This window comes from Vanessa cardui, chromosome 22, assembly GCF_905220365.1.
Source record: "Vanessa cardui chromosome 22, ilVanCard2.1, whole genome shotgun sequence".
Classification (NCBI taxonomy): Eukaryota; Metazoa; Arthropoda; class Insecta; order Lepidoptera; family Nymphalidae; genus Vanessa; species Vanessa cardui.
The window spans coordinates 5,842,340-5,860,235 of NC_061144.1; the positions used below are offsets into that span (position 1 = coordinate 5,842,340).

Here is a 17,896-nt window from a genome sequence, read left to right on the forward strand (position 1 = left end):
AGGAAACCTGCCTGTAGCAAATAACAATAGGGTTGAGTTACTGGGAGTAATCTACTCCTCGGGGAGTGGTCATGTGCCTAGAAGAGCGAAGAACGTACATGGCGGACCGAAGCTTGCGCGAGTGTATTGTTTTCTTTATAAATTTACCTTTTAGTAAAAACTGTATTTTGTATTATATTTTATAACAAAATACTTGAGTTAGACTTTCGTCATTGAAAAGTCGAACATACTTTTATAAAATAAGTGCCAAGAGGGTGTGAAACGGTTAAAATGGCGGCAGTACAAGGAGCCAGCATCAAAATAGTCAAAATAGATACCTATGGAATGTTATTTTCAACCGACTTCCAAAAGGAGGAGGTTATCAATTCGTCTGTATTTTTTTTTTTTTTTTTTTTTTTTTTTTTTATGTTTGTTACCTCATAACTTTTTACTGGGTGGACCGATTTTGATAATTTTTTTTTTGTTTGAAAGGTAGTGCTTCCCGTGGGGTCCCATTTTTTTTTAATTTTTTTCCGATGATGATATCCGTATGAAAACGACATAAGTCTTAAATTTGCATTATGTATATGCGCGACAAATAGGTGAATAACTCAAAATCACGTTAACCAATTTTGATGATTCTTTTTTTATTATAAAGGATATACTTTAAGGATAGTTTGGTGAAAGTTTGGTAAGGTTCTGAGCACAGGATCCATGACAAATTAAGGGAACGGGAGGGAACGGAACAATTCTGAGGAGCACATTAGCAATACTCGGTCGAATCTTTTATTTATGGGTTACTTGGATATTTGAATCACCTTCCGGAACGTGGTTATGTTCATGTAATTGTCATAATCGAATATTATAATCAACTAGCGACCCGCCCCGACTTCTCACGGGTGCAATACTGATACTAAATATACTAAAGAATTTGTTTATTTACGACATCACATTGCAAACTTCTAAAATTGTCTGTGTTTCTTTACTATATTATTCATTTATTATATACACAAACCTTCCCCTTGAATCACACTATCTATTGAAAAAAACCGCAACAAAATCCGTTGCGTAGTTTTAAAGATATAGGGACAGAGAAAGCGACTTTGTTTTATACTATGTATTGACGGAACTCCTAAACGGCTTACAGTTAGGATGCGATTTGGGGCAGAATTTCTTTCTGTCTTTAATCAAATTTTGTGTATATGATGTGATGTCATATGATGTACGACATAGCATACGAATAGCTCTTTTGCAAAGTTTTTTTACTGAGGTCGATTACAGCTCATTCGAGGGTGGTACCTTGTAGTTTATGGCGCATGACGTATTAAAGCCGCATTTTCGAAAGTCTATTTTTGCTTTATTCGAAAGTTTCTTTTGAAATTGTCCCTGAAGTAGTTTCTGATTCATATAAACGGCACTCTTAATCCATCCATATTAAGAAAAAAATGTTAGTCTACATCAGCTTCACTTAAAATCAAAAAATAAATAAAATTTTAACAAAAAGAAAAACCGACTTCAAACAAAACAGTATTTTAAAACAAATTAAAATGCATTAAAAAATAATAAAAATAATTGCATATTTAACATATTTTTGAGAGTCCTCCTAGGTAAAATGAAATGAAAAATTTTAGACTACTTAAAAGTCGATTTACGATTATATAATGTAGTTATAATTATTGCTATATTTGGAGTCGGTGTCAGCCAACCCTATACTATACCTATCAAAAAACAATACGAGAATACTTTAAAAAATGTTTCTTACAAATTACCTTTTATACGATATTATACTGGGTCAATCAAGAGGCTCGTATCGCTTCTTTCTTTTGATTGTTGAAGCGTGTGCCTGTGGCTGACACCGGCTCCAAATATAACAATAACTATAACTACATTATATAATCGTAAATCGACTTTTAAGTAGTCTAAAATTTTTCATTTCATTTTACCTAGGAGGACTCTCAAAAATATGTTAAATATGCAATTATTTTTATTATTTTTTAATGCATTTTAATTTGTTTTAAAATACTGTTTTGTTTGAAGTCGGTTTTTCTTTTTGTTAAAATTTTATTTATGTAAGGTAAAGCCACGCGGTACGCTTAAAATAGTGCGTAAAATAGTATTTGTATTTGAAAGCTTATGTAACACGGGTGATACAACCTGCTTTGAAAATATATTCTGTTAACATTTAACTATATATTTTATTCGAAATAAGCAAAGATGTATTATTGAACATTTGATATAATTACATTAAGTAATTAAAGCAATATTTTAGTTTTTTTAGTACTATTGTGTGAGTAGTGTGAAGGTAACTAATGAATGTGCTTGCAATGTTATTCATGTATTTTTTAATTATCGTTTTCGGTAATGTATTTAACCTTTGCCTTATAAGTGATCGAACACATCTGCATGATCAAGTGGAGGGAAAACGAGACGCATTTATAAAGCTACTGCCACACGTGGCAACGTGAACTAAGAAGTCATCATTTTCACATTCACAATACGACAACTGTCGTATCGACTTTACACTACCCAACGTTTAAAAATCGAATATAAAGTTCACGTTACACAATATGAATCACGATATAGTCTCAACTCTAAAAGGACAAAAAAAAAGCAATAATTTTTTGAATAATACGTGTTCGATTTTTAAAATTGAAATCGATAAAAAATTTATGAATAATTAAAATAATTTAAAAAGAGAACAAGGAATATTCTAAACATTTATTTTATAAGCTTCTATATTCCATAATGATATAAATTTATTCATAGATTAATTTTAAGGATATAATTGATCTAATTCAATCATTTCGCACCATTGCCTAATCTGACTTTACGACCGCACAAAATATCGGTTTTTTTCCATTTCAATTAATTAACAATAAAATATAAAAGCTTACGATATAAGATTGTAATACAGTTGTAAACACCGAACTAGAAAATTCGATCTGATGCCAGGCTCATTTGATTTTAACCGCATTGGGAGGGTAACGTAAGGTTTATATGGACATGACAACATATATTATATTATATGTTATTAGTTATTACATATCAATACTAGACACGATCGATGGTTACGATATACGTATAAATATATATAGATTTAAAATGACCGAATACAACATATCTTTAATATGTAATTCTCTTGAAGCTAAATAAAAATAAAACCGTATATTTACAGCATGCAATCCTGGTAGGGACTAATTATGTATGAACTAATTATGTACTTAGCAGACTTTTCTTGAGTAATAATGTAACTAATACAATACAGTTATTCTAAAAATTTCTGTTTTTAGTAGGTGTTCAAATAGGCAGTCTTTTGATAAATAGTCATCACTGTTCAAAAAAAAATTGTAAGAAATATTAACCATGTTAATTAAGTTTATGAACCACCAGCCTTTTGAGCTAAGATTTGATGCCCATTATGTAGTAAGCTGGCTCAATCACTATATTTGGCGGTAGAATATAATAATGATAAAGATTCATGCACACTATAGAGCTTTAGTTTATTTTTTTCATCGAATAGAAATAGAATAGTCTCAAAGTTATGTCTATATAAATCGAACGATTGACGGCCGTCTAGGTAATTTGGCGTGAAGATACGAAGACGCGTCGAGGGCGACATCCCGAATATACAAGATCACATTGTTTGATACGCGACGCTTAGGCTTAGGAGTGTTCGAGGATGTAAATAAATAATTAATTATCTAAAAATCTCGTCTATATCGTGAAACTTTGATATAATAAAACGATATATATTTAAAAAATTTATTAAGTATTTAAAATTCGTGCGATGTTATCATTACATATTTGTTTTTTTATGGTATTTAAAACAATATTTAATCTGTGTATTATTTTATCATTTATCTTATGTTCAACGTGTTGTATAGATAAGGTTCGTTGGATTGAAAATCGAGTTTCATCAGTTTGAACGCCATTTTGATTTCGTTGTGTAATTTTCGTCAATTGATTACTGGGATCCAAGATAGGGTTTAGTTTCTTAACTTTGTATAAGTTTTTGTCTTTAAAGTACAAGAAAGAGTAAAATATATTTGAAGGAAAGAGAAAAAATCTGCGGCTTTACCGAAAATTTGTAAAAGACAAACTTCCAGTTCCAGCCCCCAGTTTATCCTCTTTGGAGTGGACTGTTAAATCCATTCTTAGCGTCTCTATAACCTATAAGTTACAAACCAAAGTTCAAGTTTGTAGCTATCATAGTTTCTGAGATTTCGTCATTAATCCGTAAGCGGTATTTCCCTTTTATACATATAGAATGATCTGAGATGGCCCAGTGGTTAGAACGCGTGCATCTTAACCGATGATTCCGGGTTCAAACCCAAGCAAGCACCACTCACGTCATCTCGTGTTCGGCGGTGAAGGAAAACATCGTGAGGAATCCTGCATGTGTCTAATTTCTTCAAAATTCTGCCACATGTGCATTCCATCAAACCGCATTGAATCAGCGTGGTGGAATATGTTCCAAACCCTCTCCGTAATAGAAGAGGAGGCCTTATCCCAGCAGTGGGAAATTTACAGGCTGTTACTTTACTTCTTTTTTTTTAACATATAGAATTAAAGATATCTTTAGTTCGAAATAACGTGGCATGCATTCCTTATGCAATTAACCGTAGCATTTACAATAAATATGTATTTTTCATTTCTGTGTGTCAATTTATCATGGAACCATACCACATGTTGGGAGGGTTTTGGGTAAGCCAGTCGGGTTAGGTTAGGTTACACCTACATCAGATATTCTTCAAAATAGTACCTAGTATTGTATTGTAGTCAGTATTGTTATTGTATTCCGTCAACACGGATGTTAGAAAGCATAATAATAATATTAATCGGTATTTCGCTAAGTCGGAAGCTTCGTGTGTGATCTCATAAGAATATTATATTCATAATCAAATCAATGATATTTTTTACGCTTTGGTATAATTTAATCGAATCAAATATGAGATCGATAAATTTTAAATTTTATTACAGATAATTAAATTTTTGTGACTACCAGTTTGGAAGAAGTGGCATTAAATATTCAATGACCATAGACAATTGGTGCGATTTTAACTCGAGTTTGTTACAAAAAACTGGATCGATAATTGTATCAACGGTAAAAGTATAAACGCCCGAAAAAAAAACATAGCTTTAAAAAAATTACTAATATACTGATACGGCTTCGCTTATTATTAAGTTTGTATCGTAATCCTTCAAAATGTCATCTTGTCAATCAAAAAGTTTACACATCATTTGACTAAAGACTGTTAAATATTAACTGTATATATTTTCTATTTGACTTTGACATATCACAAACAATTGCTCACATACGATACAACGCACAACATATAGAAAAATCAGCCAAAAATCTAATTTTCTATTATTTGCATCTGTTTCATTTGCTTGTAATATTAACACCAGAAAATTTGCTACGTTGAAGAGGTCACAGATTAAAATAATCTCTTATCTCTTATTAAATCTGTTTAATTAATTAAGAGTGATATCAAAACTGTTGTCACAGTAGGGTATCGAATATATTTTTTATTAATGAAAGAAGTTGGTACTGTAGGTGTGTATTCTTACTCTCAATTAAAAATCTTTAATTTTTTTTAGAAAGATATAGAAATATACAAGCAACAAATATCTAAATATCAAAGTTGAACGCTACTAGGTTTACGAGCAATTAAGATTAATCTACAGTCAATAAAAATATTATGTCATATAAGACCTCCAAAAAGTTTTGCAAAATTAAAAAAAATAGCAGCAGATCTTTACTGGTCAGAAATAATAAAAAAAAAAACAAAAAAAGTAATATGTAACAAATTCGAAAAACGAATCCATAGAACGTAAACGATAATAAGACGAACAAATGAACAAACGTTATCTTTATCACAGCATAATGAACACTAAGGCACAAGGAAGTAACGTGGATAGTCACCTCGAAGAGCTAATGTAACTTTAAGCATGTATAATGAATTAGAAACCCCGCATTGCCCGGGTGGGCCGATACGGATCCGATTTTATCTCGATACGAGATTCGACTCGATTCTCTTAATTACTCGTAATGGTCTCGAACGATAAGAGTTCTTTGAAACGCTTATGATTTCAATGCGTGAGGTAAAATCATGTAAAATGCTCAAGCTTCGGTCTCTTAATGTTGTCGTTTGAGTTAATTAAGATCTGAGGTTTCTTAAAGGTTTTTAGTATTTCGCTTTAAGCTTCGCCGATGCGTGGGTGGATGTGGATTGATGATTGTTTTACGAATTCGTGAGATCGGTTACCTGTATGTGGCATTCTGCGGCGCGAATCTGAAACAAGAGAACATTTTATTTAAATTTCGATATATTTGAGATAAGTTATTGTTATGCAGTTGAGTCGTAATGTCTTGAATATATTATGTAGATTAAATATACAAAGATATGTTTTAAGTTTTTTTTTTAAACCTAACTACGGTAGCTGCTAAAGATTTTCTGTATCTAATAAATAATGCTTTAATTAATGTGCCCTTAATTTTATTTAATATCTCGTGACTTAGTTTAATATTTCAGGCATGAAAAAGAAGGTGTTACACGTATATAAAAGTTGTTTGTGTATAGAACGAAAATAGAAATTTTGTTGCGAATAAACATAAATATTAAAAAAAAAAAACAACATTTTATCTAATCACGAAGGTGGTTTAACTTTAAAACGAAATACAATAAATTTAGCACGAACGCAATATTATAAATAAACCGGCACTTTAAAACCAGTAGCAAAGTTTAAAAAGGGCCGAAAAAAATATGTAAAAAAAAAACAATAAAAGATTTTCGACTCGTAAAAAAGGCAATCTCGGAAAGCGATCGGCGCGGCGCCGAAATATGAAACCACGTGACATCTTTATCGTTTTTTTTTTCGTAATCGCCACGAAAGTTCGTGCACATACAGCCTAATATTTAACTGTGACATTCTAGCATAAAGCCACCACGGTTATGATTAAACCGGCCATTACGCACCGATAGCACGCTTAAAACATAATTTATTCAAATTAAAAATACTTATCAAAATATGATGCGGTACTAAATCAGGAATTAAGTGAGCCAGTGCGTGCCCGTAGCGAAAAATCAATGGTATCAACGCGGCCGATCACCGTGAAAATCAAAAAATTATGAATAAAAAATTGTGTTACACGCGAATATCACTTTTTAAGTATTAAGCACATCGAAATAGTGCGGACGGGAGAGCTATATCGATACTTGCATTTGTAATATTAAAAATAAAATACTGTTACTTCAAGACAATTTAATAAATTACATATTTGATACGTAGAGAAATCAATTTTTTTAATTAGCACTGAAATTTAAAAATTATTTCATTATTCTTTTAGACTTTCTTATATAATAAGCTATCACAAAGATAATTCAATTTGTAAGTTTTATTTCGTTTAGGCGCGATAAGACTACAATATAAACATGGTGGTAAGTGTTTACCACTATAGATAATGGAATTGTAACAAATATTTATCAGATGTGCTGCCAACCTTAGAAACTATGTTGTTATGAGTTACATTGGTTCACGAACCCTTCAAATCGGACCACAACAATACTAAATCGTGCTGATAAAGGTAGCATTACTGTTTAGTGGGTGGTACCTAACCAGAATCAAAAAGTCCTACCACCAAGGTCTTTTATGTAATTTTTTTATGAACAGTTTGAGTGAAATTTTTTCGAACTTATATTACGTGTGTAGTTGCATGACATCTAATTTATGTTTACCTTAAAATAATTTAACCTTGTTAATCATTGTTGTCATTATTTATTCAAATATTCAAAAATATGGAGCATAATAAAAAAAAAATTCAAAGGGAGTGGAAAATAATAATTCGTCACCAAACGCAAAGTGTGACCGCGCTTACTCGTTACCGATCAGATAAACAACGCTTCGTTTTGCATATCAAGATGATCTAGTGACGTGCTAGGCTAATTAACAGTCGATATCGATAAAGCACTATTTGAAATTAATTTAAAACAATATTCATTCATCATCGCCTTTTAATTATACTTGCTAATGTTGAAATCTAAAATTAATTAATTGATTGTTTTGAATTGATTTATAGATGAACGTATTTAGTTTTGTAATTATATAATCTGTTGCATCATTCGATCATAATATCTTTGTTTTAAATACATTTAATATATAATCGATTGATGAGTCGAGATGGCCCAGTGGTTAGAACGCGTGCATCTTAACCGATGATTGCGGGTTCAAACCCAGGCAAGCACCGCTGATTCATGCGCTTAATTTGTCTTTATAATTCATCTCGTGCTCAGCGGCGAAGGAAAACATCGTGAGGAAACCTGCATGTGACAAATTTCATAGAAATTCTGCCACATGTGTATTCCACCAACCCGCATTGGAATAGCGTGGTGGAATGTTCCAAACCCTCTCCTCAAAGGAAGAGGAGGCCTTAAGCCCAGCAGTGGGAATTTATAGGCTGTTGTTGTTGTAATCAATAATGGAACGAATGAAAAGTTTCTTTTTCTATACACTTATAAAATTATTCTATAAAAGCGTGTCCATGACCGCTTCGGTGTTAGGGCGAGCGTATCAAAATTATTACTGTGCCTATTAACATAATATTAGACGACAAAACGGCATATTACAATCGTGCTCCGTGAACACGCCACTTTTATGCGAGGAAAACCTCATATTTCCTACCGTGTAAATGAGTTAATCGATACAATTAAGCTATCGATATGACTTTATTGTTTATTAAGACATGGATATTAAGACGCATCACTATGAAGGTAGACTTGATATATTTAATATGAAAAAAAATATATGTTATAGTTTTCTTTTTTTATGCTATAGGTTTGTGAACGAGCATTTGGGCCACCTCATAGTAAGTGATCACCAGCGTCCATAGACATTGACGCTGTTAGAACTATTAACGTTCCCTTACTTCCAATGCGCCACTAACCTTGGGAACTATGATGTTATGTCCCTTGTACCGCTACAAGTTACACTGGCTTACTCACCCTTCAAACCGGAACTCAACAATACTAAGTTACTGTTTGGTGATAGAATATCTGATGGGTGGTACTTACCCAGACAGGAATTCACAAAACCTGGTAGGGTTTTGTGAATTCTGGTTAAGTGAAGTAAACTATAGTTTTCATTTATTACGAAATTAATTACACGTGTGTGCGTGTTTACTTAGTAAATATTCGTAATTTTATTTTTAAATAATGGTCATGTCTCTGGGAACCTTTATACCCAACGAAATCGTTTCAGGGAAAACCTTGGCAGTTAATCAGACTATAAGTAAACATTCCAATAATAACAAGTATATAAATAATCTTTAATACACGCTAACCATAAAAAAGTATTTCTTTGTATTTTTTTATTAATAATCCAATGCCCTATTAAAAAAAAAAACAATAATATCTAATATAATATTTAATATGTAACTGAACGTTAATAAGAAAAGTATGTTTACAAACATATTAAAAAACTTTTTATTAAAATCAAGACAAAGACCAAAAACCGTTGTCTTTGCTACTTTTAACAGATAATAACAGAAACATATGTTTTTTTAATTATTTATTAATACAGATAATAATAACGTTATTCAATGTCCCGTTATCGGTTATCAATCAGACATACCGACAGACGTTTGACAGTGATATACGTGTCATCCAATTAGTACCTAACCTTGACACAGAAGTAAAGTGAGTGGCTTAACCCTAATAAAAATCACTACACTAGATATGGTCGTAAGTGACACGACACATATACATCGCAGAGTTCAGGAGGACTATTCTGTAAGAAAAATCTCGAAAGTCGCAACTCACACAACACGCTCATAAAACGTTTGAATAGGCTATTTGACTGGTTTTTTAAATCCGTTTTATATTATTTAGTACAAGTTAAGGAACCCAGTAAAAGTTGTTTTTTTTTTATTTCTAGTACATATTTGCCGAAAAATATCATATTTAAATAGCGCGCAAAAACGCTACTTGGATATTATGGCACTGCAAAGGGATCGGTGACGTCACTTTCTTCTATTTTAATCTGTGGTGCATATAGTAGACAAGCAAGGTTAACAAAAAAGTGACTTCATCATAAGCCCGGCCAATCAGGAGCGTTTTGTGTCACGTGACAAACGTTTGAAAAAATGCATTTTTATTGATGGATTTTTGAATAAATTAAGTATTATTTTCAACTTTCGTTAGTAAATAACCACTTTTTCAAACTCACAATATATTATACACTGATTACAATAATTCACAATTTATTTTTCGCATTGTCAAATAGCCTATTCTTACAGAATAGTCCCGCAGGATATACTTATACAACGACAGATGATTATTAAAAAAATTAAAAATGTTAAGTCAACAAAAAGGTTTAATTAAAAGGAAAGACTTATTTTAAGTCTTTTCATTATTTTCGTAAAAAAGAGGTTCTATAACGGAATAATTTTTAAATATGATTTTGAGTGGTATAATACAATACCACTTTGTCGCATTTTTTTGTGTTTACTTGGCTTTAAAACTGAGTTATCCATATGGATTATACTGAATGAATATTTATTAATTCAAATATTTCTTAAAAATGGTATAGGAGGTTAATGATGATTAAGTGATTTGACCGATTTCGGTCACAGCAAACATTCGTCGCGGAGGCTTAGAAAATAAGCACTTTATATATTTGTCATATATGTATTATAGTGCACGAATATGCAAATAGAGGTACACCATCTTTCCTTGAAGGACCAATGGATTCAAGCCCTTTCTGAAGTACGTTCTAAGCTGAACTAACTAGGGAGAAATTTTCTTTAGTAAAAATCCAACCTTGCTTTATTAACCCGGTCTGACAGCCCAGAACTTCTGATTCTACATCCTTATACGAGCTACCATTTTTTTTCTACGTCTGTGTATCAGTGTGTAATATATTAGGAACAAATAAAAACTGTCTATTAAAATTAGCCTTCTAACTATTTGTTTAGTATCATAAAAATTGATGGACAAAATATATTATTATGGTGTCTTCGCTTTAAAATTAGTAGATTATTTTTTGGTAAATAAAAAAACAGCACAAAACAATAGACGACACTTCATATCACCCCAGTCCCGTTTCACCCTTACTCTGGTACTTTTTTCACGTTGGAAGTTTATATAAAGTCATACACAAGGCATTCCACACTAAACAATAATTAAGTTAACAGTCAAAAGCAACAAATACAAGTTACATTTAAAATTTCGGCACACATTTGAAAATATTCAAAATTGTATAAAACATATTTTTTCGTTGTATCAATTAAACATACATGTAAGGTATGGTTACGAATATTGTATATAAAGTAATACTCATCTATACAATATTTCATAAATGTTTCAAGATTATTTTTATGTAAATAAAAATTTATATATAAAGGATGGTCAAAATAAATTTACGGAGAACACATTAAGATATCTTAACTCGACGGCGACAGGGCTAAATTATACGCTCCGTTACAAAATAAATTTAGAAGTATTTATTTTGCAGCATAGAGGTTCTGTATGTTGGTTTCATCGAATCTATTTACGTTAGTATTCTAGATAACATATAACTTGACTTCGCGTTGTATAAAAAACTTCAATTATTTTAATCTTAAGGATTTCAGATGGTCCAGTGGTTAGAACGCGTGCATCTTAAACAATGATTTCGGGTTCAAACCCGGGTAAGTGCCACTATACATAGGTGCTTAATTTGTGTTTGTAATTCATATCGTGCTCGGCGTTGAAGGAAAACATCGTGAGGAAACTTGCATGTGTCTAATTTCATCGAAATTCTGACACATGTGCATTCCATCAATCGCATTATAACAGCGTGGTGGAAGATGTTCCAAACCCTCTCCTTAATGGGAAAGGAGGCCTTAACGCAGTAGTGGAATTTACAGGCTGTTACTTACTTACTTTTTTTAAAGGAATTTTTAGGAGAGCCAAATGCTGGTATTTATCGAGGTCAATTTGAATTTGGATTGTTATATTTGCATAACATTTTGTCATTACTGTGCTTGAAGCCAAAGTTATTGTAATATGCAAACGGTATTTACGACTTCACAAATAAATAAATTAGCATTGGATAATGAACTTTGCACGAAATATTGTAAGCCTATAATAGTATTTAGGTCTAGTTTATTTTATAAGGATACTTTATTAATATTATAAATGTGAAAGGAACTCTGTCTGTCTATCTGTCTGTAGCCTTTTCACGACCAAAATCCTAAACTGCATTTGATGAAATTTGGTATGAAGAAAACTTGAACTCCAAGAAAGGCATAGGCTATTCTTTTGCTTGACACATGACAACCAACACTCTTAAAGACGAGCGAAACCGCGGGCCACTACTAGTATCTACTATATATCTTCGTATTTCAAGTTTTTGTGATCCCATAACAAACCCTTTATTCAATGAGCCACATGAACGGGATCGTTTTTATCTTAGTACTAAACTTTTATATTAATTACTATTTATCTATTGAAAAGAAATGTAATCCCGGAGGAACTTTAAAAAAACTCGACCAAAAATCAGGACGTCAATACAAAGATATCTAATGTAATTAAGGAGGAAAAAATCTCGTCTAACCGAAAAATCCGAGTCGACAAATATTCGAATCGTCCAGTGCGGAACCCAAATAAAAAGTAAGGGCCCGATTCCAGTGGCGATAGCGGGTAAAAAACAAACTACTGAATTGATTAGCATAAAGCAACACCTCAGGACCCCCCAGCGACAACTCTCAATTAAACTACTTGTCTGTTCGCGCGGTGTGCGTCCGCCCTTATCGCGATTGTGTGGGTGACTTTATTTTCTGCTGAATTTTATACTAGACGCCTTTTAATACATTCGGAGTTTTAATTTTTGTAATTTGTGCTGCAAATTGAGTCGAAGCTCTTGTACCAGATTTACGGATATACGGAACGAATAAATTAATAGAGATATTTTTATGTCGTTTTTTTTTTTAAAATAACATAATTATGTCAATTCGGTTTGTTGTTGGCAGAATGTTGGCTTTATATTTATGAATAAATTTGCATAACGTATTAAATTTGTTTAAATATATTGTTTTTTATTGTAGAGCCCAAAGTTATCATAAATGTTTATAGTGTAGGCGGTCCCTAAACGACATTATGGTACGCCCATTTTTTTGGTTAATACATATTTATTATAGTTAAATGTTGTGAATAAAATTAAATACTAAAATGTATATTAAAAACTAAATTTAAGAACTTTATTATTTAATTTATGTGTTTATCGAACTGTTATTATCAATAAGAACAATAAAAGAAATTTTTACTTCTTATTAAACTCTTAACTTAAAAAAACATAATCTTTTTACACATAATTTTTCACACTTATCACACAATTTTTTGTTGAAAAAATTGAAGTCAAATTAACCCTAGGTGTAATAATGCAACTTATATTTAGCATAGCAACATTTCCGTTAATTGTAATTAGTAATTGTACTAATCACTACAGATCAGAATGCTTACAAACTTATTAAAAACTACAAATTATAATTAGAAAGCGGTTATAAGAGGTAAATAATATAAAGTATTAGATGTTTTCGTAACAATGTCAACAACTATAATTTAACATTTGCAGGTAATGTCAAAACAAAAAAAAAATTAAATGCCAGCAACACTTCCTTTTCATTCATTAAAAGAAACATTCATTCATTCAACGACAGGCAAAAAAATATAGAATAATTATAACATTAGCAATTTTTAAAAGATTATCTGCACAGATAAAAAATTTAATCACACATATTAATCTATTTATTTACATAATATTGTTTTTTAGTCTTCTTATGCGCTATAAGAGATAGTCTATAGGTTTTTTTATTATTTAAAGCCTTAATTAATATCAGGTAAATGATAACAGGTTCCATAACAGAAACGCCATTTAAACACATTAACGGTGGAATATATCTTCATTTAACTTCAGTTGCGAACGGGGAGGTATAATGGGAGACTCTATCACACCGAAGCGTAAGACATACTTTTTATATATACACCTATAGTATTCATTGTAAGTAGTATATATGCCAAAGAACTTCAAAAATATAACCACTTTTATGTATTAAGTAGTTTTACATTTATTTTGATATTAAAATTAACAAAGGCAAATAATAATTTTATGTATGTATGTAACTGTACATCACCTAATTGTTGTTATTTAATTAATAGATATTTAAATGAGCTAATGGCTGTTAAATAGTTTTACTTAAAAAAAGAACTTGGCTGGATAAATAATTACCAAAAAATTCGAAGAATTTAACTAATATTCGAAAGTCTTTATTAACCACAGACAATTAAGAAAATGTATTAGTTTATATAATGTCATTATATTGTACTGAAATACTGCTTTCATCAGCACTGCATATTACATTCCGGTGTGACCGGCGGCCTCGCACGTCTGAGATAAAGACGGCGACACCTCGCATTTGCATCGCCACACAGAAAGACCACCTCGCCGGCCAATGGGATAAAATAAGTTCTGCTGGCTTGCTATAAAATTATTCATTATTTATGTGCTCGGGTGTTGATTTCATAATCACTACTTGAAAATGTAGCCTAAATACATTCACAGCGTACACATTAATCTTCACAACAAAACACTTTGTTACGAGTATTTTGACTTTAAAGCATAAGTTTTGCTATGTTACGGTTCTATTGTTATAATAAATTTGATACACAATTGCTGAATTTTTAGAACATATTTTCATATAGTACTAATGTTAAGTATTGTATTAATTAAAAAATAAATAAAGCAACGGTTTCACGGCTATCATTTCTTTGTTAAAAATATGTCGAACCTATCAAGTGTATTAAAATATTATATCTTTTAGATGAAAACTTAGCTTGTAATCCTGAGGCGATCCCTCAGTGAAATAAATAAACCTAACATTTATTTTTCATAAACATTGTGATCATCATAAATTGGTAAAAAAGTTGAAATTTTATTAGATATTTAGTATTTTTGGCTTTTCAATCAACAAACATTCAAAAGCAGTATTAAGATACTTTTTTTTTTTAAATACGGGCACCCGTTGAACTGCCGTGTCATTGAATTTCACTGATTTTATTTAAAATTTTGCATATACATATTGCCGCATAAAGATCACTAGTTTTAACAACATATACGTTTTGGATAGGTATGGATCGTGTCTATCGTATACCTGCACGAAATTATTAATATAGATTTGAATTAATTATCTCGATAATTAAATAATAAATGCTGTGAGATTTGGTTTTATTAAGAAGTTCAAATACTAAGTTGAAGCTAACGGTTCGACTTATCTCATTTTAACTAAATAATATTCTCAATCCCGGCCTACACGGTGCCAGCCGTGTAGATAATGTTCTCGGTTAATAGATAATGGTTCAGCGAAATAGGTTTAGCCTATTTGAATTCCGTTTTGAAAGGCTTAGGTCGGAGCAAGCGAAGCGATGTTAGTGTGGACGCAGACCTGACTTTACGTAAATATAACATACTAGTATTTGCCCGCGGCTTTCACATTTTAGGGCGTTAGTTGTCATGTGTTAGATAAAAAGATAGCCTATGTCCTGTCTTGGAGTTCAACTTTGCTTCATACCAAATTGCATCAAGTTCGATTCAGCGGTTTGGTCGTGAAAGAGCGACAGGCAGACAGATAAATAGAATTGCTTTCACATTTATAATATTAATAAAGAATATAGATTTAACTAGAACCCAAATAAAGTATTGAGGCATGTTCTTATCATTAATGAAAATTAAAGGCTAAAATACTCAAAACAATTAAACTGGAGTAAGTGGTAACTTTCCGTTAACATAGGCATTGTAAAATAAATACTTGCATAACTAATAATAGCAGTGGTAAGCTCACCAGATATTCAAAGATATCAGATGTAAGAAATTCAAAAGGTTTCTTACATCGCCAATGCGCCACCAATCATGGAAATAAAATGTCTGTATGACTCGCACACATTTGAAACAACAATATTATTGCTTCATAGTATTAGAATATATGATGAGTGTATATCTACTAGATGGGCTACATAAAGCTCTATGATCAAGTAAATCTATATCATCTACAGTAATAACAGTGGAAACGTTTAATTTGTAATGAAAAAAATATTGTTTCCTAAAGATTCGGTGCGATTCGGAAAGGGTTTAAGTATTTATCTAACATTGTGGTATTGTGGTAGTTGCGTTTTGTATTTTCACTCGCTTTCAATCTAGATTATTGATGTCATAACCGTGACTTTCATGTTTAAAATCTTCACAATATAATAATTCTCTTGAATATATTCTAAGTGTAGTCTTGTCAGCAGTCCCGGCTTCACAAGGATTGATAAGGATTAATGAGAGTCTACATAAAACTTTTAGAGCAAATAAAAAAAAATCCGGCTAAAAAAAATTGGTGTTCTTTGCTTTTTACTTCCTTTCCTTCTTTCCTTTAATCTGTATTACATTCAAGACATATGCGTGTATTATACATAATATACCTCCAACTTGATTCACTCTATTTAACTAATCGTACAGATCGACATACAGGCGGGCAACGAATTTTGTTTTATAATGTGTAGAGATACTTGCAATATTCAATGATTAATACAACCACAACAACAGCCAGTAAATTCCCACTGCTGGGCTAAAGGCCTCCTCTCCCTTTGAGGAGAAGGTTTGGAACATATTCCACTACGCTGTTCCAATGCGGGTTGGTGGAAAGTGATTAATAAATAGATATAAATTAAGATATAACCTCGGAAACCTCAACAACTTGTATGGCGGTTAGGACTAAACCACTAGTAAAATTGAAAATTGAATTGAAACATGAGGAAAATTGTTCTTTAGCTGCTGGCTGTTGGCGAAGTCTGTTATATCTATTCAACGTAGTTTACAAACGGCGCCGATTCCAAATAAATGGAATACGATCTAGCGAGTGATGATTTTAATGAGCTATAGTTTATACCTATATTAGATTAATAACTTAAGATATGAAGCTTAAATATATATTTACATATGTCTAAAGTTTCGAAATTAAACAAATGAACGTAATTATTATTATACTATTAGTGAATGTACTCTTCACCTATCTTCATATTTCACAATATCTCTAGATATTAATATTATAAATGGGAAAGTAACTCTGTTAAAGTAAAGCCAAACATATATTTAGATTTTTTAATCATATTTCTACTTGGTAGGTATTAAGTAGTGAATCTTGTTTTAGTGTTAATTAATTAATTGATTACAGGTCTTTATTTCATTGCACTTGTTTGATTATGCGGGTTAGAACTTGCAACTGTTTTTCGAACCGATTAAATCTGAATGAGATGACATTTCGCACATACAGATCCGTCGATAATCTAATCTGGTATTTTAAATATAATTTGTTTAAGGCTACCAAATAAAATCTTAGCCTTATCTATTATTTTCTAATTGAGTAACCTTGTGAAAACATAATATAGTATAATACAAAGTCGCGCACCGCTCTATGTATGCTTAGATCTTTAAAATTACTAACCGAATTTTGATGTGGTTTTTTTATGGATACGTTGATTCAAAAAGAAGGTTTAGGATAGTACAGAGACACTGACAGCTTTAGAAGTGTCAAGCCAGGGCTGGTCGCTAGTTGCATATAAATGGCAATAATAAATATGTATTTACAATTAAAGTTACGTTGTAACATGGTAATTGTTATTTATTCAATACGATTCCTATTTCCCTAGTAAATACATCTTAGAACACGTAACTTTATGTTAGGAAAAACGGCGTACATTTTGATGATACTATCATAAATTACACCTCGACAAAGGTTAATTTACTTCTGAAGTTTGTGTGACAATATAATAAGAGGTTAAGTTATATGGTCTCTGATCTAAACATAAGCTCTTTTCGGAAATTATACGACGCTGCACAAATT

General features: G+C 31.4%; 1 protein-coding gene across 1 annotated transcript in view; it reads right to left on the reverse strand.

The window, feature by feature from the left end:
- The window catches only part of LOC124539343 (paired box pox-neuro protein), a 63,481-nt gene that overhangs the window by 32,310 nt on the left and 13,275 nt on the right, over nucleotides 1-17,896 (reverse strand). Inside the window, exon 2 of the mRNA XM_047116706.1 lies at nucleotides 6,249-6,275. Within this exon, the coding sequence (XP_046972662.1) occupies nucleotides 6,249-6,261 (13 nt within the window). The 5' untranslated portion in view covers nucleotides 6,262-6,275. The remainder of the gene's footprint in view (nucleotides 1-6,248; nucleotides 6,276-17,896) is intronic.